Source organism: Carassius carassius, chromosome 15 (assembly GCF_963082965.1).
Source record: "Carassius carassius chromosome 15, fCarCar2.1, whole genome shotgun sequence".
Taxonomy (NCBI): domain Eukaryota; kingdom Metazoa; phylum Chordata; class Actinopteri; order Cypriniformes; family Cyprinidae; genus Carassius; species Carassius carassius.
This window is the reverse complement of record NC_081769.1, coordinates 14,940,684-14,964,474: the sequence shown is the minus strand read 5'-3', so window position 1 is coordinate 14,964,474 and position 23,791 is coordinate 14,940,684. Positions and strand designations below refer to the sequence as shown.

The 23,791-nt window shown below is 39.2% G+C and overlaps 1 protein-coding gene across 1 annotated transcript; it reads right to left on the bottom strand.

Annotated features, from left to right (window-relative positions):
• Positions 1–1,785: 1,785 nt before the first annotated feature.
• On the bottom strand, positions 1,786–20,352 carry LOC132158211 (steroid 21-hydroxylase). Its single transcript, XM_059567537.1, has 12 exons — positions 20,193–20,352; positions 19,873–20,064; positions 17,633–17,722; positions 17,374–17,528; positions 16,822–16,917; positions 16,608–16,718; positions 16,420–16,506; positions 16,237–16,320; positions 15,854–15,967; positions 3,267–3,433; positions 2,568–2,671; positions 1,786–2,467 (listed from the first exon to the last, which is right to left on the bottom strand). Exons 1-12 carry the CDS (start codon positions 20,314–20,316, stop codon positions 2,223–2,225), a joined length of 1,569 nt encoding a protein of 522 aa, XP_059423520.1. The 5' UTR covers positions 20,317–20,352; the 3' UTR covers positions 1,786–2,222.
• Between the last annotated feature and the right edge of the window lie 3,439 nt (positions 20,353–23,791).

Sequence of the window (23,791 nt, the reverse complement as noted above, 5' to 3'; positions counted from 1 at the left end):
TACAAAAACACTTAGATAAACAAAAATATAAACTGATAGCTAACATTTAAAGATAATTCTGATAACTCCTGTATATGTATTCTTGTTAGTATGTGTGTGTGTGTGTGTGTCCGTCATTGTATAGGTGTGTGGGAGGAAGCATACAAATAATGGAGTATCTAATAGATTTATAACTGATATAACAAGTATACTAAAAAAAAAAAAAATACTAAAATTAAAAAAACAAAACTAGTGGAGACAACAAGTATTGTTAGCAATAATGATGTCAAAGATAACTATAACAATAATAATAATAATAAGGATTTCACTGTAATTGGGAAAGGGTGGAGGACAGTGAAGGACGCAAGTAATAATATTGATATTAATAATTATAATAATAAATTATTATAATAAATTATAAATTAATAACTATTAAATAGATTATTAGGGTTGCCCCCGATTCCTTAGTGGCTACAACATACCATAGCTTAATCCCATGCCCATCTCATGCCATAGTGGGATTGCCTGGGATAGATGCTGTAGTACTCCCCACCATCCCTCAAAATACCAGTCATCCCCGGCCACTACCTGCATGTCCGTTTTGTATTTATTTACGTATATTTTTTTATGTATAGATGTGTCCTTGTTTCAGTTAGTTTGTGATGCATCAGTGGTTCAACCGTTAACATTATGAAGCCACGAGAATACTTTTTGTACATGAAGAAAACAAAAATAATAACTTTATTCAAAAATTTGTCTCATCTGTCTCTCCGTATCACCGCAGCGGCATTTCGGAGAATATGAGCTGAACTCAAACTGCGTACGCTATACCGTGCCAGCCGTATGATATGTTTTCTATGTGTATTTATGCTTTGATTTGAATGAAAACAGCATATACTTGTGTCGAGGCTGACACAGAAGAGCATACACTTCCTGCATTAAGCTCATTTTCCAAAATGGCGTTATGGTGATACGGAGAGGCACAGAGGAGGTGAATTGTTGAACAACAATTCTTCTTTTCTATTCTATTCTTGAAAAAACAAACAAACAAACAAAACATAGCTATGTGTACTGCGCTAGACTAACTGAGACTTGTCATGGCACTTGTATACTGTTGTTGTTCTCTTGTTGGTCTGATTGCTTCTCTTGTTCTCATTTGTAAGTCGCTTTGGATAAAAGTGTCTGCTAAATTATTAAATGTTCATTATTTTTATTTTCTTTTAATGTTTCTTTCACAACATTACGGTTCTGAACTATTCTGAAGACATCTTTCATACTTTTCGGGACTTTGTCAGTGTATTTTACTTGGCAGTGAGTGAGACAGTCACAAGCCTCCCGATTTTTCATCCAAAATATCTTAAATTGTGTTCCGAAGATGAACAAAGCTTTTATGGATTTGGAACAACATGGGGGTAAGTGATTAATTACAAAATTTTCATTTTGGGGTGGAGAATCCTTTTAAAGGTGCTCTAAGCAATGCCGGGAGTCGTAACTTCTTGTTGACGTTCGAATTGTTGTCAAACAAAACAAAGGCTAGCTAGACCCTCCCTCCTCCTCATCCGCGCACTAACCCCCCAAACCCCACCCCCAAATCTTTCTTGTCAGTTATTGGCTGTAACAGTTTGTTATGTTTCTTGGTGCGGGTGAGCCCAGTTTGTTTTTCTTGTTGTTTGTGGAGCCTGTGGTGTCTAGAGAGACAGTGTGTTCAGGGGAAAGGCAGCTAGCGGATAGTGAGGAGATGTTTGCTGGATGTGACAAAAAATGTTTTGGCCTAAAAAACATGTGACATCACTTAGAGCACCTTTAAGTTTCCGACAGCTCTTGCAGTCTTTATTTAATATCTTCAAGCTGAAAAGTTGGAGTTAGAATTGCCATGCAATAAATGCAACAAGGCTTTAAAAGGGGACTGGATATTTGATGAAATTTCTAGTTCGGCGTGATGCCATTTAATGTCCCTGGCAACCTCTGTAGTCCCATTTCGCCACTTGTTAGCAACAACTTTTTGCAAGACACATAAAAAAAAAAAAAAAAAAAAAAAATCATGAGTAGGGTATCACTAATGCACTTTGTGTTGTAGAATAAAATGTGAAAATATCTTGAGCTTGTGTTAACCACAGACCTTATCTCAGGAATTTAACCAAAAACCTATTAAAATAAAAAATTACCTTGGGGATAATTTAAAATTATGTCAGTTTGTAGCTGGGTTTTAGGACTCATTCCTGCGGCACACTATTAATAATCAATTACTCTTCTCTTGGGTGTGTTATAACAGTGTATGGTTTGATTTTAAGAACCACACTGGCAACACCTCGCAGGTCAGGCAGAGGCTCCTCTTTACTGGCAGGTAGGAACTTAAAGTCTCGCAGGAGATAGGCTGTGAAAAGAAACATCTCCATTCTGGCTACTGCCTCCCCTAGACACAGTCGGGCCCCTCCTCCAAAAGGAATCAGGGCACGAAGGGAACCGCCCCCACCTTCCAAAAAGCGTTCTGCAATAAATCAGATTCACTGTCACAGTTAAAGAGCACTACATTATGTACTATGCAAATATGCTAATTATAAAAAGATGGAAAATGTGTGGTTTTGTACCTGGTTTGAAGCTGTATGGATCATCCCAGACCTCTGGATCATGGTGGGCACCATACAGATTAGCAATGATTATTGTATTCTTGGGGATGAAATGGCCTGCAATACTAAACAGAGGACTGTATGAATTTCTTACAGGAATTAAATTTACAAATTAATGCAGGACAGTTGTTTAAATCTTTGTTAAAGTCTGCGTGGTCCAGAAGTTGCTGGCAACTTTATTTCAGTGTAGGGACATATTTCCAGCATTAGGATATGATGCCTTCAAAGAAGAGGCTCTTCCAAAAAGTAGGCATCTTGATTATGCCGTCATAAATGATTTTTTTTGGCAAAATGTTAAGGTATCGTTGCATGTTTGTACCAAAGGCAATCTCAGAATGCACAAATGTAAGAAAACTTAAACTTTCACACATTTGGGTCTCTTATGCCACAATACTCAATTTTACACCAAAAAAACTTGACAATGCAAAATAAATGAAAGAATTTGTTTCATAGGATTTGATTTGAGTGTGCAGTTTGATAGGTCTAAAATGCATGAATTTTTACCAAACAAAGCCTCACAGTCAATTTCTTTAGTCAACTTCACCACACAGTGATCTGTCAAGAACAGTTCAGAGTCAGATCTCAGAAAAATCTTCTGTAATGCATGCAGTTGAAATTAATCATGAAGAATCACAGCACTGTGATTTCACTGATGCTCACCTGCTGTTTCGTATGGCTCTGTGAGGTACGGCGAGGGGAGCTACAGGTCGAAGTCTTAACATCTCGTTGATTAGAGCGCACAGATACGGCAGTCTGTGTCGGTCACTGTACTGAGGGTACCGCACATCCAGCACACCACACAGCTCCTCATACACTTTATTCTGAACCTGGATGACACGAGAATGGAAACATGGTTTGCTTTTACTGAATTTTTCTTTATACACTTATACACACAGAGCAGTGAACACACACACACTGTGAACACACACCCAGAGCAGTGGGCAGCCATTTATGCTGCAGCGCCCGGGGAGCAGTTGGGGGTTCAGTGCCTTGCTCAAGGGCACCTAAGTCGTGGTATTGATACAGATACAGATACAGATACAGAAAGCTTTATTAATCCCCAAAGGGCAATTCAGTTTCTACAGTACACCGTCTAGACATACAACCATTCACACAGCCATAGTATGTATATAACAAGGGTAACATGATAAGGTCCGGGTCCAAGGACAGTTTATAAATAAAAAGACATCAAAGCAAAAAAAAAAAAAAAAAAACAGCAAACAGAAAATGAATTGCACATATCTGTAACTCCTAAAGGGCATAGTGCCAAGAACAGATCAGTCCATAATTATTTCCTCAGCTCAATGTTTAACAGCATAATTGCTGAAGGAATAAATGATCTCCCATAACGGTTTGTCTTTCTAGGGGGCTGCAAGTAACGCCGACCTGATGGCATAAGAACAAATTCATCTCCCAAAATATGATGTTGGTTCAACAGACTTTTTACTTTTTGAAGAACACGTTTCCCACAGAGAATTTAGGTCGCACATTTGGATTCCAATAATTTTGGAGCAGACTTTCACAATATTATTAAAACAGTTTCGGTCCTTCACTGAAATGTTACCAAACCAACAAATGAAAGAAAAATTAAGAAGGCTCTCAATATAGACAAATACACAGTGCACAGTATAGATTTAGAAACCCTGAAGGAATGTATCCTGCGCAACAAATGTACTCTCTGCTTGGCCCGTTTGACCACTGATTCAGAGTTCCTTTCAAACTTCAGTTGAGAATCAAAAACTGTACCCTTTTACCCTGTATATTTATAATAATTTACAATCTCCACATCCTCGCCATGGATTCTGCATACTGAGGTATTTGTCTCTTTTTTTCTAAAATCGATAATGAGTTCCTTAGTATTAAGAACATTAAGGTCAAGAAGGCTGTCATCACACCACTTTACGAAATCAGGAAGTGCACGTCCGTGATCTGACTCTGTGCCATGGAAAAGAGACAGCAGAGCAGTATCATCAGAAAATTTAACAAGAAAACTGTCCTATTTAAGAGACCTACAACTATCTGTGTATAAAATGAACAGTAACGGGTAAGTACACAACCTTGTGGGGAACCTGTGTTGGAGACTTGGATTTTTGAAGTAACCCCATTTAATACCCATTTACCTATCAGTCAAAAAGTTTAAGAACAAGGCTAAAAGCTGGTCGGGCAGATTAAAATAAGAAGCAAGCCTATCAATCAAAATGAGAGGCTGCATTTTGTTAAAAGCTGATGAGAAGTCAGCAAATAAAAACCTGGCATGAGATTTGGGTTTCTCCAGATGCTTATAAAGTGGGTCCAAAATAAAAAGCTTAGCATCATCCACACCTTTATTCCTCTGATAGGCAAATTGAAGAGAATCAAGTTTGCCCTCGACCAAGATGAGAACCTCTTCTTTTAAGATTTTCTCGAGGTTTTTTACTACAAGAGAAGTAAGCGCTACAGGTCTGAAATCTTGTAATTCCCTAGCTCTATTGATTTTGGGTATAGGAATAACAATAGAAGATTTCCAAATAGTTGGGAGCTTGCAGTTATCAACACACATTTGAAAAAGATGGGAAAAAACACCACTGAGTTGTCCAGCACAGTGGTGTAATGTGTGACCACAGATAAGGTCTGGGCCTGAGGTGTTTCAAATCTTTCAAATCTTAAAAAAAAAAATATTAAAAGCATCAGGCAAACAGTCATCCTGAACACTGTTAAGGCTGATCTGCTGCTTGGGTTCATTACCATACTGATTAATTGTAGCCATAGATTTAATCCCACGCCATGCTGACCTAAGGTCGCCATTTACATATTGTTTTTCAATTTTTTCCCTATACTTACTTTTGGCTTTAACTATTTCAGCCCTAACCTCTCTGGATACAGACTTTCTTTTTAATGAGTCACCAGTAAAAAATAAAAATTCTTAAAAAATTCTTGTTAATCACTGTTTTTAGATCTTTGGTAACCCATGGTTTATTATTGGGGAAGGTGATAACGGTTTTGACTGCGATAACAGTGTCCACACAAAAGGTGACATAGGACGAAAGAGTGTCCAAAAGTTCATCAATATTATCCCCACAACCATCGAAAAAACATTTCCAGTCCGTACACTCAAAACAAGCCTGGAGGGAGGATATACTGTCCTCTGTCCAGAGCTTAACAGTTTTTGATTCTCCCTCCCGACGTCTAATACAAGGTTCATACGTTGGCACAAGGAAGATGCTGTTGTGGTATGAACCCCCCAACCCTGGCATGAGAAGAGACTTATATCCTTCCTTTACATTTCCAAAACAAAAGTCCAGTGTGGTATTTCTTTGCGTGGTTATACAAGTCACATATTGGTCATATGTCCGCAAGACCTTATCCAAACGAACATGGTTCATATCCCCCATGTAAAATTTGGGAGCATCACTGCAAATAGTATCCAACCGCTGAGATAAATCCACAATCACTTGTGTGGCTGCAGTAGCATTAGCACGGGGATGACAGTACATCAGCGTAAAAAACAGCTGAGGGAACTCACGTGGTAAATAGAACGGTCGTAAGGAGAGGGTGAGTAACTCAATGGGCCCTATTTTAACGATCTGAAACGCAAGTGTCAAAGCGCAAAGCGCAAGTAACTTTGTGGGCGGGTCTCGGCGCTGTTGCTATTTTCCCGGCGGTATAAACGGCTCTTGCGCCAGGCGCAAATCTAAAATGGGTTGGTCTGAAGTAGCTTCATTATTCATAGGTGTGGTTTGGGCGTTACTTGAAATAAACCAATCAGAGCATCATCTCACATTCCCTTTATCTATCTATCTATCTATCTATCTATCTATCTATCTATCTATCTATCTATCTATCTATCTATCTATCTATCGTAATAATGTATGATTTGCATAATGAATGATAACTGCTGCTTCTGTGTAGATGAGAGAATCGTGCGCGTTGTGCACACGCTACATTGATTAGGCTATGGCCAAGCATGCGCCCTTAAAATAGCATATGAATAACATGCGCAACGCGCCACTGACTTTAAACTATTTTTTCCTGGTTAGTGGCGCATTTGTTTTCTAAACCTGCAAAATAGCATGAAGGAACGTTTGCGCCGGAACACGCCTCCTTTTTTGCGCTGAACCGCCCAGGGAGCGCAAGTTCATTCCCTAGTTTAGCGACGTGCTTCTGTGGAGGGAAAAGCGCGCTTTGCCCGGGTGCAAAATAGGAATGACACATGCGTCGGTGTACAAAGTCAATTGCGCTGGGTGCAAGATAGGGCCCAATATCAGGAGTACAGATTTTTCCCCTCACATGAATAATTTTACAGTACCTCTGATTTACATAGAAGCAAACGCCACCTCCACGGCTCTTTCCTGTCGTCTCCCTGGAGCGGTCCAGTCTGATGGGACAGCCGAAACCAGTGAGCGCCATCTCGTTATCCAGGTCGCTCTCATTTAACCAAGTCTCAGTGATCCCCAGCAGGCAGCACTCTTTAATCTCTTGTCTTATTTTTACCAGGCTCTCCAGCTCGTCAATATTGCGCCTCAAGGACTGCACGTTAGATAAAAAGAACGAGGGCAGAGGGGGCAGCCGGCGTCGGCCATCACGACAGAACTTATTAACTCTACGCTTGATGCCTCCCCTCCTACCTCTTTTCCTCCGTGGTGGCCGCCTTTGGGGATTCCAGTCAATATGGGAAGGCACAAAAATCTCTGCCGATATTGTGATCGGTATCTCACCCAGGCGGCAAGGAAGTCGACCGGAAGTTGAAGTCGGCCGCGTGGCGCCATCTTGTAGCAGAACTTCACTTGCGTTAGCATTCCCATTGACTCCCATTCATTTTGGCGTCACTTTGACAGTGAATAGCTTTACATCTGAGGCGTTTAAAGACTCCGTTTGTCCATTATTTATTTCTAAAGATACACGACAATGTATAAAGGGCTCCATTACCTTCTATGTTACATTATGGCCCCGTAGAAACAGTTTTTGTAAAAATAGGCTAACGATTGCGTCATAACCACTCGATTCTCTGTCGCATTACCGTACAGACAGGATGAGAAGCTCGCAGGCAATTAACTTAATATGGCGTACTGGCGTTACATTTTAAAATACTATACAAAATAATTAATCAGAATACTTACTCCTGCTCACTCACGCCAAAGAACTCTGCAGGATTAACGATGGCAGTTTTCACGCACAGCTACTAGAAAATTTACATCTGTCAGACAGGTTGCTGACGTCATCAAGCTTAGTTTGAGTCTGCGCGTCAGAAACGGAAGTGCTAAAAAACGCTAAAAATGGGCTTCACTTGTCTCAATTGAGTTCCAATGGGGTCGCTGTGTCCATTTCTTTTACTGTCTATGATCTCACCCTCCGTTGAAGAGCGTAGTGACAGGAGAAGCTCTCTGGTAAACACAAGACGATATCCATGCTGCTTAACAGCCATCGCCCCTCGACAGGTGCAGCAAACCAGCGTAATGATAAAAACGAGTAAAAAAAAATGCGAAGACGACCCCAAGTTCCACATCTCTGTACTCCGTCGTTATACACACATGCACACAGCATTCAAAAAAAAAAAAAAAAAAAATACAAAATCACTTAAAACGTAAACATAAAACGTAGAAAACCACATAAAACAACCAAAAGACGGTGCTCGCTGTAGTGGGTCGCACACAAAGGAAGACAAAGGAGGTGAGAGAGAGAACTGTACATGCAACGGCAAGAGTTTTTATTTTCATATTTATTTTCATATAAAGCAACAGAATATTACTTATATCATGTTAATTAGTAACACAACATATGAATGAGACTAATGTGATATCCGCCTTTAATCTCGTATAGGTTTCTGTTCAAATTTGAGAGGTCAGAACTGTACGTCTTGACTGCACTTATTTCACTTCTCCCCTCACTGCAGCCACCTTCCCTTGCCTACTTCTCAAACAAGCCTAAACTCTGGATCAAACCCCAAGTTGAGTTTATAGCAGGGTTCCTCAAATCTTACTTTTAGTAATTTAGCTGACGCTTTTATTCAAAGCGACTTACAAAGTTGAAGCAATCAGACCAACGAGAGAGCAATAATAAACTAAAGTGCTGAGCACGACAGTTTATCAGGATTACCAGCCAGAGCCAGGCCCGAGCCCGCTTTTTTCCCAGTCTCCTAAAACAGCTTATACTACTGTTTTAGCTATTAAAAATATACATTTTTAATTAAGTTAACTTCGAAAAACATTTTTTTGTTTGTTAAATATGTTTTTGTTTTTTAAAGTAATGTCCAAGCGACCAGCAGCAGACAGTAGCTGATCATATATGTTTGATCAATTTAGCCTCTCAAATAATCACGACTTGCCTAAAATAAAATCTATAGATATACTAAAACAGTTCAAGCATATATAACAATGTTTAAACGTTAAACCTAGATAAATATGCACTATATCCAATAGTTTGTGTGGGTAGAAGCTAAAGCGCACTTTACAGGACATGGAGAAGGCACCAGTGTGATCACTTGCATCTTTTCCGTGAATATGCCGTAATTTTTGATCATAAGGTAAGACTAATTTATTCGTAACTGTAAATGGTTCTACTTTTATTTTTGTTCACTCGCATGATCAACAAAACATTGTGCTTTTATATAATAAAGACGACAAACATGATGCGCTTTGAATACATGCCTCACAGACATGATAAATATATCTATAGAAAGCTTTAAATTAGTACTTAACGAAATCAAATGTATTGAAAACGAAAATGCTTTCATTATAATCAGAATCCGTTAAGATGTACTTCTTAAAGACACGTCTAATGAGGAGATGGCGAGTAGGGATTGGCAACTTCATCCTTGTGAGACATGTAAAATATCCCCTTACTATTTCTCCCTGACACATTCATGCCGACCTGAGACCAACATCAATATCTCTCTGATATGCCCTCTGGTGCGCGCCATCTATGCTATACGCAAACACACACGGTTGCTAAAAGGTAAACTTTTATTATAGGCCTCAAACATAACTATCACCACCGACAATCATGCCTTCAAATATCAATACAGACTGTCCATACAGAGAAGCATATCCATGCAGTAGAGAATATAGCCAAGCTAAGTAATCCAGCAGCAAATAAGTAAATAAAGATTTATGGCCTACCTTTCTTTGATGTTAAGTAACTGAAGAACAATGTTTCAAAGAACTTTTCACCAGCTGGCTAACATTAAATAAAAATATATTATAATAATTATAAATCTGTTGAACTGTAGGCATGTACGTTGGTCATCATTCACTGTTTACTTGTGCGCATTGTGAAGAAAAATACTCCATAGCATAAACATGACCAATTGGCTTGTTGTGTGTCGTGGTAATCAATTCAAAGCTCTTCCAACCTGTAGCTTTTCACAAGCATTGGGAACTTTTGATAAATCCCCATGCTTCAAATTCTCCCTGATGCTCTGCATTGTCAACTGTCACCTGTATGCAAATGTGTGCATATATACGTTGCGTGTGTGATGTATAATATTTATAATATAATCATTATAACAGTATTTCATACAGTAGCCTGTGTGTGCTGTGTGAAAAATGGCCCGAGTCGGGCCCGAATGGACTTGTTGGGATCCAATGGGCTTGCTGACCTCTAACTTGAACCACTGGAGTGCAGTTCCTGAGATGCCCATCTTCATGAGGGTGGACAGGAGGATCTGGTGATTAACCGTGTCAAAAGCAGCAGACAGATCCAGCAAGATGCGTACTGAGGATTTGAAAGCTGCTCTTGCTAGTCTCAGTGCTTCAGTAACCGAGAGCAGTGGAATCTCAGCTGAGTGGCTGCTTTTGAAGCCAGACTGGTTGCTGTCCAGGAGGTTGTTCTGAGCAAGAAACATAGTTGGTTGAACAACTTGCTCAAGTTTTTTTTTTTTTTTTTTTGCAATGAACGGAAGAAGGGATACTGACCGGTCTGTAGTTTTATAAAAGGGCTGGATTTAGAGAAGGTTTCTTAAGCAGAGGGGTTACCCGACGTTTCAGAATCAGAACAGTTGTTAATTTTGTTGTGGTACTGTAGTATGTTGATGTTCCTGGAGAACATCAGACAGCCAGGGGTAGAGGAGGTGGTGCGTGGAGGTCTGGATGAAAGGGGGCAAAGTTTGTCTAAGCAAGATGTTGGAGTGGTGCAAGGAGTGTCAGCAGCAATGTTTATGTCCAATGTTGAAAACTGAGAGGGTGGAGAAAGTGAGGATGAAACCATAAAGGATAGGCGAGGGGGGGGGGGGGGGGTGATTGTAGCAATGGCCGGAAGAAGGAGTGTGTGTTGTGTCCGGAGTTAGTGTAAGGTTAGAAGTGATGAGGAAGTGGTCTGAGGTGTGCAACGGTGTAACTAAGGTGTTGAGCAGTATCGTGTGTAGATAAGGTCCAAATGGTTACCTGATTTGTGAGTAGCTGTAGTAGACATACGCTTGAGGTCAGATGATGCAAGCAGAGTGTTGAAGTCAACAACCTGTGTTTTATCTAGTTGGATGTTGAAGTCACTGATTAGTACCAGAGGAGTACCATCCTCAGGGAAGTGTGAGAGTAACACTTCCAACTCATCTAAGAAGTTACCCAGTTGACCTGGAGGGGTGGGGATGATAAATAACTACAAAATGGATTGTAACAGGCTGGGTAATAGTAATTGCATGTGATTTCAAATTAAGTGTTGCCAGTAAGAGTTGGTAGACAATTAAATTTCCCTCCACCCCTCCCAACCGAGCGGGAGGTGTGAGAAAAAGTGAAATAGTCGAAAGGGCTGCAGGAGTGGCAGTGTCCTAAGGTTTGATTTAAGTCATGAGGTTGAGACTTGAATGAGTAGCAATAGATGAAAGAAAGTATGCTTTATTTACAGATGGCGTCTCGAGGTCAAGACATGTTTGTATCGCGTCTGTGTACATAGTGTGTCTATTGTTTTAAACGTGCACGTCGTTTTTATAATCTTGTTTTTATAAAAACAACTCTCGCACGCACTCCAGTGGGCTTCATTACTTGCTCATCCTGGGACTATTTTTCTATTACATTGTTGATACCCTCGATTGCACGGTGATACAGGATCACTCCTCAATTTATTGGATTACTATAGCCAACCATCGGGCCAGTAAAAGTCATCAACTACCTAGCTCAGCTGACTAGCCGCAACTGCATACATTACAGCACCTCGTAGCAGATCAACGGAGTTCGGTCTACCTCGACCTGGTCGGCTGGCTGGCAGGCGTCCTCACTCTCCAGCGTTGTCCTCTCGGAGCTCTGCAGGTCCATCGCGAGTGTCTTGCCGACAGGACTACACAACGACGCTTCAGTGTGCCTTTCCGACGTGAAGGTCACCTTTGAAACGGATCCTTTGACCAGCTGACGGGACTAGCTGCCTGGATTAGCGGGTCCACACCGTCTATGGTCCACACTAGCTACATTTTCCCTAACGTTACTGTTTTGATTTTTAACACTATTTACATTTTCCTCTGATTTTGTGATTTGAACCTGGAAAACCAGTTTTCCAACATACCGTAAGAACTCAGCATCTTTGTTGTTATTTGTGCGCGCGCTCATAATTTTTACGCGCAGCGCAATTTTTTTTATTTTTATTATTATATTATTATTATTTTTTTCTTTTGCTTGCATTTTATGTCAATATGTTTTGCCTTTTGTTGCTTGAGTTAGTTTTTATTGTCCAATTTCAGTATAGACCAGACAGCCGTGATAGCACAGACATCCATTTTACTCCTCTCACTAATTTTGCTGAGATCTTTACTAGTTCAACTGGTTTATACAACTCCCCTAGAGATGCAATCTGTTTCTTTGTCACTCTACACATAGGTTTACCCCCCCGATATACTTACTGTACTATAACTTTGTCTGCCCATAGGGCAATGAATATATTCCATTCTGCCCAAAAGTCTTCTTTACATATTTACCCTGCCCAATGCTCTAAACGCCCTATTCTGAATGCCTTTTGCAGAATTCTTACACTGCTCTTACTTTGCTCAGGTGACATTGAATTAAATCCTGGACCTGTAGCAAATAATGTCAATCCAACCCCTCAGGAGCTCTCTTATGTAGACTTCTGTAATAGCAATAATTTGAGGTTCATGCACATTAACATCAGAAGCCTACTTCCTAAAATGGATTTATTTGTTGCCCTTACGCACTCAACTAATCCTGATATTTTAGCAGTGTCTGAGTCAAGACATCAGCGATCACTGCATAATTGCATGTGTCCGTAATGGGTCTGCAACCAAAAGGCCTCCTCTTATCATAAACAAACGCTCTCTAAAACATTTTTGCGAACAGGCCTTTTTATATGATTTGGCCCAGGTACCCTGGAAGGATATCGATCTTATCCCTACAGTTGAGGATGCTTGGTCATTCTTCAAAAGTGCCTTTCTAGCTGTTCTAAATAAGCATGCCCCTTACAAAAGGCTCAGAACTAAAAGTAGATACAGCCCATGGTACACTCCTGAACTCACCGCCCTTAACCAATATAAGAATATTCTGTGGCGTACGGCATTAGCATCGAACAACCCCAGAGACCAGCAACTCTTTAGGGAAGTCAGAAATCGATACACACAGGCGTTCAGGAATGCTAAGATTGGCTTCTTTAAACAGAAATTTGCCACCTGCAACACTAATTCTAGAAAGTTCTGGGATACAGTAAAAACTATGGAGAATAAGAACACCTCCGTACAGTTACCCACAGCACTAAAGCTAGACAATATTATCACTACTGACAAATCCTCCATGGTTGAGAACTTTAACAAGCATTTTACCATGGCTGGTCATGCTTTTCATCTGGCGAATCCGACTCTAATTAACAGCCCCTCACCCTCTGTAGCACTTAGTCAAAATTTTCCACGTTTTTCCTTTGCCAATGTCCAGATAGCCGATGTTCTAAGGGAGTTGCAGCATCTTGACCCCTTCAAATCATCAGGATTAGACAATTTGGACCCTTCCTTTTTAAAGTTGTCTGCAGTAATTATTGCTAATCCCATCACCAGTCTTTTTAACCTTTCTCTTAACTCATCAGATCTTGAATCTCATCATAGTCTTTCCGAAATGCAATCTGGTTTCCGAGCCGGTCATGGGTGCACTTCAGCCACACTTAAAGTTACAAATGACATCATAACTGCTATTGATCAAAGATACTATTGCGCAGCAGTCTTTATTGACCTGGCCAAGGCCTTTGACTCTGTCAATCATAACATCTTAATTGACAGATTAAGGAACTTGGGGTTCTCAGATGATTGCCTTGCTTGGTTCAAAAATTATTTCTTTGACAGGTTTCAATGTGTTAAGTCAGAGGGCCTACTTTCCAGTCCTCTGGCTGTCTCCATGGGGGTGCCTCAGGGATCAATTCTAGGGCAGACTCTATTTTCTGTATATATTAATGACGTTGCTCTTGCTGCAGGTGATTCTTTGATCCACCTCTATGCAGACGATACCATCCTTTATACGTCTGGCCCGTCGTTGGACACTGTGTTAAAAAATCTTCAAGAGAGTTTTAATAATATACAGCATTCATTACGTTCCCTTCAACTGCTTTTAAATTCGACCAAAACTAAATGTATGTTTTTTAACCGATCTCGCACTGTACCTACCTGCCCATTAAGCATCACCACACTAGATGGGTCTGCTATAGATCAGGTAGACAAGTACAAATACCTAGGGGTTTGGTTAGACTCTTCTCTTTCTTTCCAGACCCACATTAATCAGCTCCAAACTAAAATTAAATCCAGAATTGGCTTCTTATTCCATAATAAAGCCTCTCTTACTTTTCCAGCAAAACTCGCTCTCGTGAAAATGACCATCCTTCCAATTATTGACTACGGTGATATTATTTACAGAATTGCTTCAAACTCTCTCCTTAGTAAACTAGATGTTGTATATCATACTGCCATCCGTTTTGTCACCAATGCTCCATATAATACCCACCACTGCGACCTCTATAGTTTAATCGGCTGGCCTTCATTACAGACCCGACGTCAAAAACATTGGTATCATTTCATCTATAAATGCCTACTGTGTAAAACCCCACCTTATCTAAGATCACTAATCTCTAGAGCTACCCCCTTTATGAACCTTCGTTCAAGCAGGTATATCACTTTGACTGCTACTAAAGCCCGTACCTCCTTTGGTCGTCTTTCTTTCCAGTTCTCCGCTGTTAACGACTGGAATACACTTAAAAAATCTCTGAAGCTTGAATCCATTGTCCCGTTATCCACATTCAAATTAATATTAGCAAACACATTGTCAGACCATTGTACATGCTAATCCCAGCTCACACTTTAGTCATTAATATATGTCTTTGTACATTTTAATATACCATGGCAGTCTTTGTCTGTTTGATCTGTTTTGTCTTGTAATTTCATGTGTAACTTTTGTACCTCAACGCTTTTATCTTGGCCAGGTCGCCATTGTAAATGAGAAAGTGTTCTCAATGTGCTTACCTGGGTAAATAAAGGTTAAGTAAAAAATAAAAAATAAAAATACAGCAGCCTGGCAGTTCCAGAGACCCATTTGGAATAAAGAGTTAAGTAGTGGAGGACATAGGGACAGTACGAAGATTATTAGGAATACGTTGCCTCCAACGTACAGTGTGTGATTTACGAGTGATGGTAGCAATAGTAGAGATTTAATGATAAGAGATTTTCTCTAATGAGAAAAGATACAAAATACTTACAAACTGCTGTCCACTTCTGCTGCTCGACTGCTTCTTCTAACAAGTACTTGGACACAAGGTAAATAAGTATTATACATGGCTTTGGTAACGCCTTACTACTTATTAAACCAAAACTGCAAAGTCACGCAATACACACGAGAACAAACGCAACTTGAGCATGCGCTTACAAAACACTTACAAACTGTTGCACTAGAGGGCAAATTCCCTGAAGAGTTTAGCTCAATCCCTAATCAAACATACCTGTGCAAGCTCATCAAGGGCTTCAATATCCCTAGAAAACCATGGGTAAAGGAGTTTGATCAGGGTTTGAGCTAAACTCTGCAGTGCAGTGGCCTCAAGGACTGTATTTGAGGAACACTGGTTTATAGTCAGTGTTGTGAAACCCCTGAACCTTGGGCCTGTACAATGAAGCTGGATTAGCTGGCTACCCCAAAATGGAGTACCTAGAACTAAAATGATTCCTAGTTCCTCCGGTGTGAAGATGCTAAAAAGCAGGTACTTCTGCCAATAGTTCTAGGAACTATGAAAAGGTACTTCCTGTGCGGAAGCCTCTCATGACTAGGATTGAGCACCCCTACTAGAAGGAAGACACTTATTACAGAAAAATGTACCTCAGGTCTGTGTAAAAGGAAGGCCACAGTCCAGTTGAGCAAGGCAGCAGTAGTTTCTGTCCCTCCAATCAGCAGATCCACTGTGGTCATGTGCACATGAGTGTCTGTCAGAGTCTATGCAGAGGAGACAACAATATTTGCATTTATTTATAGGTTAATGACATTGGATCATTTATAATGATACGTACTGAGTTTCTAGAAAAACATTATGAAGAGACAATTAATTTTATTATTTAAATTTTCAATTAGAGAAACCCTAGTCTGAGATGTCCATGTTTTCTTCTGGAGGGCCACGGTTCTGCAGAGTTTAGTTCCAAGGCTCTTTAGTGGCAGGATTGGCAACCCCTAAGTTGTACAAATAGATATGTTTCATTGCTTCTCACCATCTGACTGGCTCCTCCTTGTGGTGGCTCCAAGCTCTGCAGAAGTGAGGAAGTCACTGTGCCACCTTTTTTATGGTCACTTTTCTGCATCACATTAAACAATGATACTTGATTAGATGTATTTTTGCAAATTCAGTTATCTATGTTTATCATTACTTGCATCATTTGACCATTCATTATTACCTTGAAATCCTCAATGTGTTTTCCTATCAGCTCATCGCGTCTGGCTACCTCCTTCATGAGGCGAGAGAATGGAGGGTTGGGTAATTTCTATGAGGAAAAAATCTTTAAAAAGGCTGCAAATGAAAGGGTTGCTGGGTCAAATGAATTCTTAAACCCAGCTACTTTGGGGCTTAAATCAAATTTGTTACCCTGAGCAGAGGGAAGGAATCCAGCGCTGAGATCCAGGGTGAACCCCAGAGAGACACAATCTCATTCAGACAGTCCTGCAGCTTCTGCAGATCTTCTGAACTCTTATCATACTGTCACAAGGTACATTTTGCATAGTTTAACAAGTGAGACGACAAGTAAGTTTAAGAAGACATGTGAGTATATTGTGGAGAATAATGTTTAAACATAATTTACACTTTTGTCAAGGGTTAGTGTTGTGATGACATTACTCGCAGCCACAGTGAAATCTTCGGATAAATCCACTGCTTTTCCTTTGTAGTCCCGCAACACCTGTTTCAAAAGCACAAGGGATAAAATTAAGTTCATCCCAACAAAACCATTCATTCTTAACACCCCCCCCCCCCCCCCACACACACAAAAGCCTGAGGGCTTTGCTCATGTTAGGGAATTCATTTTAGTTAGTTATAAGGCTGGAATACACTGCACAACTTTTACCCAGAGATTTGCTTCGATTTAGTTGTGTAGTGTATTCCAGCTTTTATTTAACTTCATACACCCCCCCCACCACCCCTTCATTATTTTCTAAAACATAATCATTATTTTTACTGATTTAGATAGCTAAGTAAATATGTGTGTGTGTGTGTGTGTGTGTGTGTGTGTCAGAGAGCGCTTGTCTTTTCCTAAACTGTGCATTGACATTTTCTCGCTCCTCTGACCTTGAGCCTGTGACAATCAGTGTCCATCATGATATCAGTGGATGTATCAGTGTATGTGTCTGTCCTATACCTGGCAGAGATGGTGTGCTTGCTTTTCTATGACAGAGTGCAGGGAATCCATTGTGCAGCGGTGCAGAGCACTATGGGCCACACGCCTGTGAGCCTTCCATTCCTCACTGAAATCACCCAGAGAAATGGATCGCCCTCCGCTTGATACTATATCACCTAAGATTGAGGTACAAGTAGGAACACATATAAGATATGATATACAGACTGTCTTATGAAAAGATAAACATGATGAGCTAGTTGATAGAACTAATGTAAATTACCGGTATAAGAATGAGGCCTCCCAGCAAAGTCTGACCATTTTTTAATCAGAGCCTCGCGGATGATCTCACTATTATTTAAAATCACCATGGCTGCAAAAAACAATAAAAGACATGAACAGATTTTAATGATGTAATGGAGACTCAGACTACAAAAATATCTGAAAGTAAAACTTTGTTATATTTTTATCATCTAAAAAATATAAATGTATTTTTTTGCTGCTTTATGCACTGTTACTTGTCTTTAATCGGCCTGATATATGCTTAATTTAGGTAAATTTAAAGAGCAAGACATTTATGAACCACAAAATTCTTCCTGGAAAAGCAACAATGACAAGCAAAATATTGTTGCCCTGAGACCACAGTTTAATATTTCAATTCCAATTATAGCTTCATTATAATAGACTGTTGTTTGAATGTATGTGTGGTTTTTGTGTTGATTTTTTTTTAACCCAGCAGCTATAGAAAAAATATTGATTCAAAACCATATAGTTATTATTAACATATAAGCCTTGTGACAGCTTGTCCTGATCTCCTCTATTTAGTGAAGTTTATGTAATTCTGCATTTACATAATACAACCCAAATTCCGGAAAAGTTGGGACGTTTTTTAAATTTTAATAAAATGAAAACTAAAAGACTTTCAAATCACATGAGCCAATATTTTATTCACAATAGAACATAGATAACATAGCAAATGTTTAAACTGAGAAAGTTTACAATTTTATGCACAAAATGAGCTCATTTCAATTTTGATTTCTGCTACAGGTCTCAAAATAGTTGGGACCGGGCATGTTTACCATGGTGTAGCATCTCCTTTTCTTTTCAAAACAGTTTGAAGACGTCTGGGCATTGAGGCTATGAGTTGCTGGAGTTTTGCTATTGGAATTTGGTCCCATTCTTGCCTTATATAGATTTCCAGCTGCTGAAGAGTTCGTGGTCGTCTTTGACGTATTTTTCGTTTAATGATGTGCCAAGTGTTCTCTATAGGTGAAAGATCTGGACTGCAGGCAGGCCAGGTTAGCACCCGGACTCTTCTACGACGAAGCCATGCTGTTGTTATAGCTGCAGTATGTGGTTTTGCATTGTCCTGCTGAAATAAACAAGGCCTTCCCTGAAATAGACGTTGTTTGGAGGGAAGCATATGTTCCTCTAAAACCTTTATATACCTTTCAGCATTCACAGAGCCTTCCAAAATATGCAAGCTGCCCATACCGTATGCACTTATGCACCCCCATACCATCAGAGATGCTGGCTTTTGAACTGAACGCTGATAACATGCTGGAAGGTCTCCCTCCTCTTTAGACCGGAGGACACGGCGTCCGTGATTTCCAACAAGAATGTCAAATTTGGACTCGTCTGACCATAAAACACTACTCCACTTTGAAATAGTCCATTTTAAATGAGCCTTGGCCCACAGGACACGACGGCGCTTCTGGACCATGTTCACATATGGCTTCCTTTTTGCATGATAGAGCTTTAATTGGCATCTGCTGATGGTACGGCGGATTGTGTTTACCGACAGTGGTTACTGAAATTATTCCTGGGCCCATTTAGTAATGTCATTGACACAATCATGCCGATGAGTGATGCAGTGTCGTCTGAGAGCCCGAAGACCACGGGCATCCAATAAAGGTCTCCGGCCTTGTCCCTTACGCACAGAGATTTCTCCAGTTTCTCTGAATCTTTTGATGATGTTATGCACTGTAGATGATGAGATTTGCAAAGCCTTTGCAATTTGATGTTGAGGAACATTGTTTTTAAAGTTTTCCACAATTTTTTTACGCAGTCTTTCGCAGATTTGGAGAGCCTCTGCCCATCTTTACTTCTGAGAGACTCTGCTTCTCTAAGACAAAGCTTTTATAGCTAATCATGTTACAGACCTGATATCAATTAACTTAATTAATCACTAGATGTTCTCCCAGCTGAATCTTTTCAAAACTGCTTGCTTTTTTAGCCATTTGTTGCCCCCGTGCCAACTTTTTTGAGACCTGTAGCAGGCATTAAATTTTAAATGAGCTAATTAAGTGGATAAAAGTGTAAAATTTCTCAGTTTAAACATTTGCTACGTTATCTATGTTCTATTGTGAATACAATATTGGACCATGTGATTTGAAATTCCTTTAGTTTTCATTTTATTAAAATTTAAAAAACGTCCCAACTTTTCCGGAATTCGGGTTGTATGACCTCATATCACCAGTTGCAGTTTTGCTATCATGGAAATTGAATCAAAAGAATAATTACTTGTGCTGCCACAGTTGAGCCGATAGATATTTCCATATCGAAGTGCCAGTGAAGTCAGGTGGATGGGTAGATGTTCTTGGGCAAGATCCAGCATGTTGCCCAGCAAAGGGAGAGAGGGAGGACCAGAAAGAGAGGGAGAAAGAGTGCCAAAGAAGTGCTTAGAGAGGGAATGCAGGAGTTTGGGTACAGCCGCTAAGTTAGTGGAAAGAAAAATGCATGTTAAACCGGACCAGAGCTCTCGAAGATCACAATCACTTTCTTCACTTTTCTAGTATTCAGGTTATCAATGGACATATTTTTAAATTGCTCAAACCTCCTACCTTCTGGTTGCTTGCTTTCTTTGGCATCTCCATCACTTTGGCTGTCAGCCTGTCTGCAGAGCTTGACCACAAGCATCCACAAAATGAAAAGTAACAGCACCACACTCACCGCTGAGATACACATGCTGTTGATTCTTTACTGAAATATTTCTGAATGCTTTTCCTTTACTCTGCCCCCCTTTTATTATCTTCCTTCTCCAACCCTGCTCCAGTCCACATGATTGAGTGCTGTTTCTTGATTTATCATCTCATCAAGGATAGATAAATATTATCCTGACCTTGATCTCAATGTTACTCTCAAACAGGGATAGAATGGGAGTGAAAAATGGCCTTGGATTTTCTCCCAAATAAGCCCACCACAACTACAAACAGTCGCTACTATCTCACAATATTACAGCAATCTTGTCGCATTTATGGCAAATAACATCACAAAACGCATGGTGACCCTGCTGACAAAAACAATAGAAACCAACACAGAAATTCTAAAGATTTCCACTACAAATACCACTACAAACCATTAACTTTTATCCATTAAATAATGGTATCCTGTAATGTATTTTGGACACATTACATTATGATTTTTTGGTTTTAACAAAAGCCACCAACAGAAGGCGTCCAGTTTCCATTAAAACCAATAAAATTTTCATTATTACCCGTAAAACCATAACAAATTATGTGATGTTTTTTTTTCAGTTGGGGATTGAAATAAATGTATTACTTTACGAACTAAAATACTTGAAATCTATATAAAAAGAGCAGAATGCAAAATGTATAATTTGACAGTGATAAGCATAAACCTAAAATCTAGAAACCTGAAACAACAGAATTCGAGTGTTCAGAATTTGAGGATTCACATCCGTGTGTGTGTCATTTAATCAGACTTAGCACCTTATAGGTGATTTCATTTACTCTGTTTTCTAACTCAATAGGCCTATCTCTCAAATGTAACTCATTGTAGAATCACTGCTGTCTCTCTCTTCATAAATGAATGGAATATTCGTGTCAGACAATGTGGAGTAATAAATAGCAGTCAACGTTTGGACTTGGGGGCTGTCCAGAGATTTTGATATAGTATTTCAGAAGGGAAACTTTTTTATCAGTTGACAGCGATATCGCCCCAACAAATAAACATCTCAATTGCATTGTCTGTAAATCTGCAACAAACAAATGTACCGAGGTCCAATTGTGTTTTATTAGTGACCTACAGAACATTCTCAAAACATCCCCAAATTTAAGAACTCTTATAATTAAGACTTTCTGTATCATTTAAGGGTTTACATGGCCTTAAATTTAAAAGATTTAACTGAAGACATTTTAAAGATCCGTGGAAACCCTAAGAACATAGCTCAGTGCAAACATTTATTTCATGCATTTGGCAAAAAGCTTTTGTTGACAATGCATTTTACCTTTGAAATTTGTGCAGCTCTGGTGTGAGTGTCGCCAACTTCTTTCAATGGAAAGCAGCTAAAGCCAGTCTGAAAAGTCATTAAATGTCGGTAGCTGAAGTTATGTACTAATTAGCATATACATGACTTTGTCGTCGAACATTTGTTTGCCTCTCTGTGCTCACATACTGTATTTTAATTTAGCCAAATACTCAGTAAAACTATTTCATTTATGTAATTTACTGTTTCTGTTGTCAGTCAATGGGATAAATATGAAATAGTGACCGAGATTTGTCCCTTTGAGACTTTAACCAGCTCTCCCAAGATGTTAATCTGCACAGAAATCCTGATTTTAAATCGAGCTGTCATCTGATGATATCAAATAACACATGACTTAAGCAAAAACAATTCATGTGACATGTTTTTTGAATGTAAAATTAGAGAAGCAACATCATATATCGCTCACTGAACAGAGCAGAGTTAAGCCATATACTATGGAAGCATATGGGTAGCATTATTCAATTTGGGGTGTAATATGCAAAATGACAATGCAATATGTAAAATGACAATGCATTTCTGTATTTACATTTACATTTTCCAATACATTTGTGCAACGTTTGGTGCAAAATGAAAATTAAAATTAAATTACATAATTTTCATTTGCCATTTCATATACCAGTTTTAATATGTAAAATGAATACTAATTTTAACGCTTTATAAGTTGCAAAATTAAAATGAAAATGTATTACAGAAATGATAAGATATGTATAACATGTTCAAGCAAAAACTGTGGCAAAATGATCATTTAAATGCTATTTTTCTTAAATGCATTAACACTCACAGTCAAGACACTTACGATGAAAATGCATTCTGAGCCGATCACGTCTCCGCCCCCTCCCGCCATGTCAATCCCTGCGTGAACAAGACGGGGCTTGCAGAAGGTCAGAGACTCAAATCTCAAGAAGAGGATTCAAGTGAGAGAACATGGACAAGACAGTTGGCCCGTGTACGTTTTGATCATTTCGGTTTATGGCTTCAATATTTCATTCGCACTTGTGGGCGGAGCTGAAACGCTGCTTTCATCTGATTGGTCGAATCGCTCCAGCTTCAGCTCGGTCTTTTCATCCTTTCAGGCAGAATAAGAGTCAGTGCGAGTGAAGCACTGTAATGTCTGAAACTACACTCACTGTTCATTAGCATAATATTTGAATCAGATGCAGCTGGGCACATAATTCGTGCTGCTGCGACCTGCAAATTATTTCTAGGTTGTAGTATTGTATGAATATTGTCCCACTGATAAAAACAGTGCAAATAGTTCTGTCTTGGATAACAGTGAAGTGGAAATAAATATAGTTAAATTTATTAAATAAAATAAAATAGGATTTCTTGGGAAGGTAAGTCTGGCCAGTTAAATTAAATTATTTCTAGGTTATAGTATTGTATTAATATTGTCCCACATAAAAACAGTGCAAATAGTTCTGTCTCCTTGGATAACAGTGAAGTGGAAATAAATATAGTTAAATTTATGAAATAAAATAAAATAGGATTTCTTGGGAAGGTAAGTCTGGCCAGTTAAATTAAATTATTTCTAGGTTATAGTATTGTATTAATATTGTCCCACATAAAAACAGTGCAAATAGTTCTGTCTCCTTGGATAACAGTAAAGTGGAAATAAATATAGTTAAATTTATGAAATAAAATAAAATAGGATTTCTTGGGAAGGTAAGTCTGGCCAGTTATACAGCAACACGAGTCAGACGAGTCTGAAGATCTGAGCTGAATTTGGTGAAACATTAAAGTTCTAGTCTGTGTCAATTACTCATAATAAATAATAATAATAATGTTACCCGTATTTTTCGGTATAAGTTGCATCAGTCCAAAAATACGTCATGATGAGGAAAAAAACATATAAGTCGCATTGGACTATTAAGTCGCATTTCAGAACCAAGAAAAACATTACCGTCTACAGCCGCGAGAGGGCGCTCTGGGGTAGGCTACAGGAGCACTGGTAAATGTTACAGACATGGAACTGTTTAGTCTATTATTGATTTTTATTTCCACTTCACTTTTATCCAAAAGAGAGAGAACTATTTGCACTGTGTTTATCAGTGGGACAATATTCATACAATACTACAACCTAGAAATAATTTGCAGGTCGCAGCAGCACGAATTATGTGCCCAGCTACATCTGATTTCAAATATTATGCTAATTAA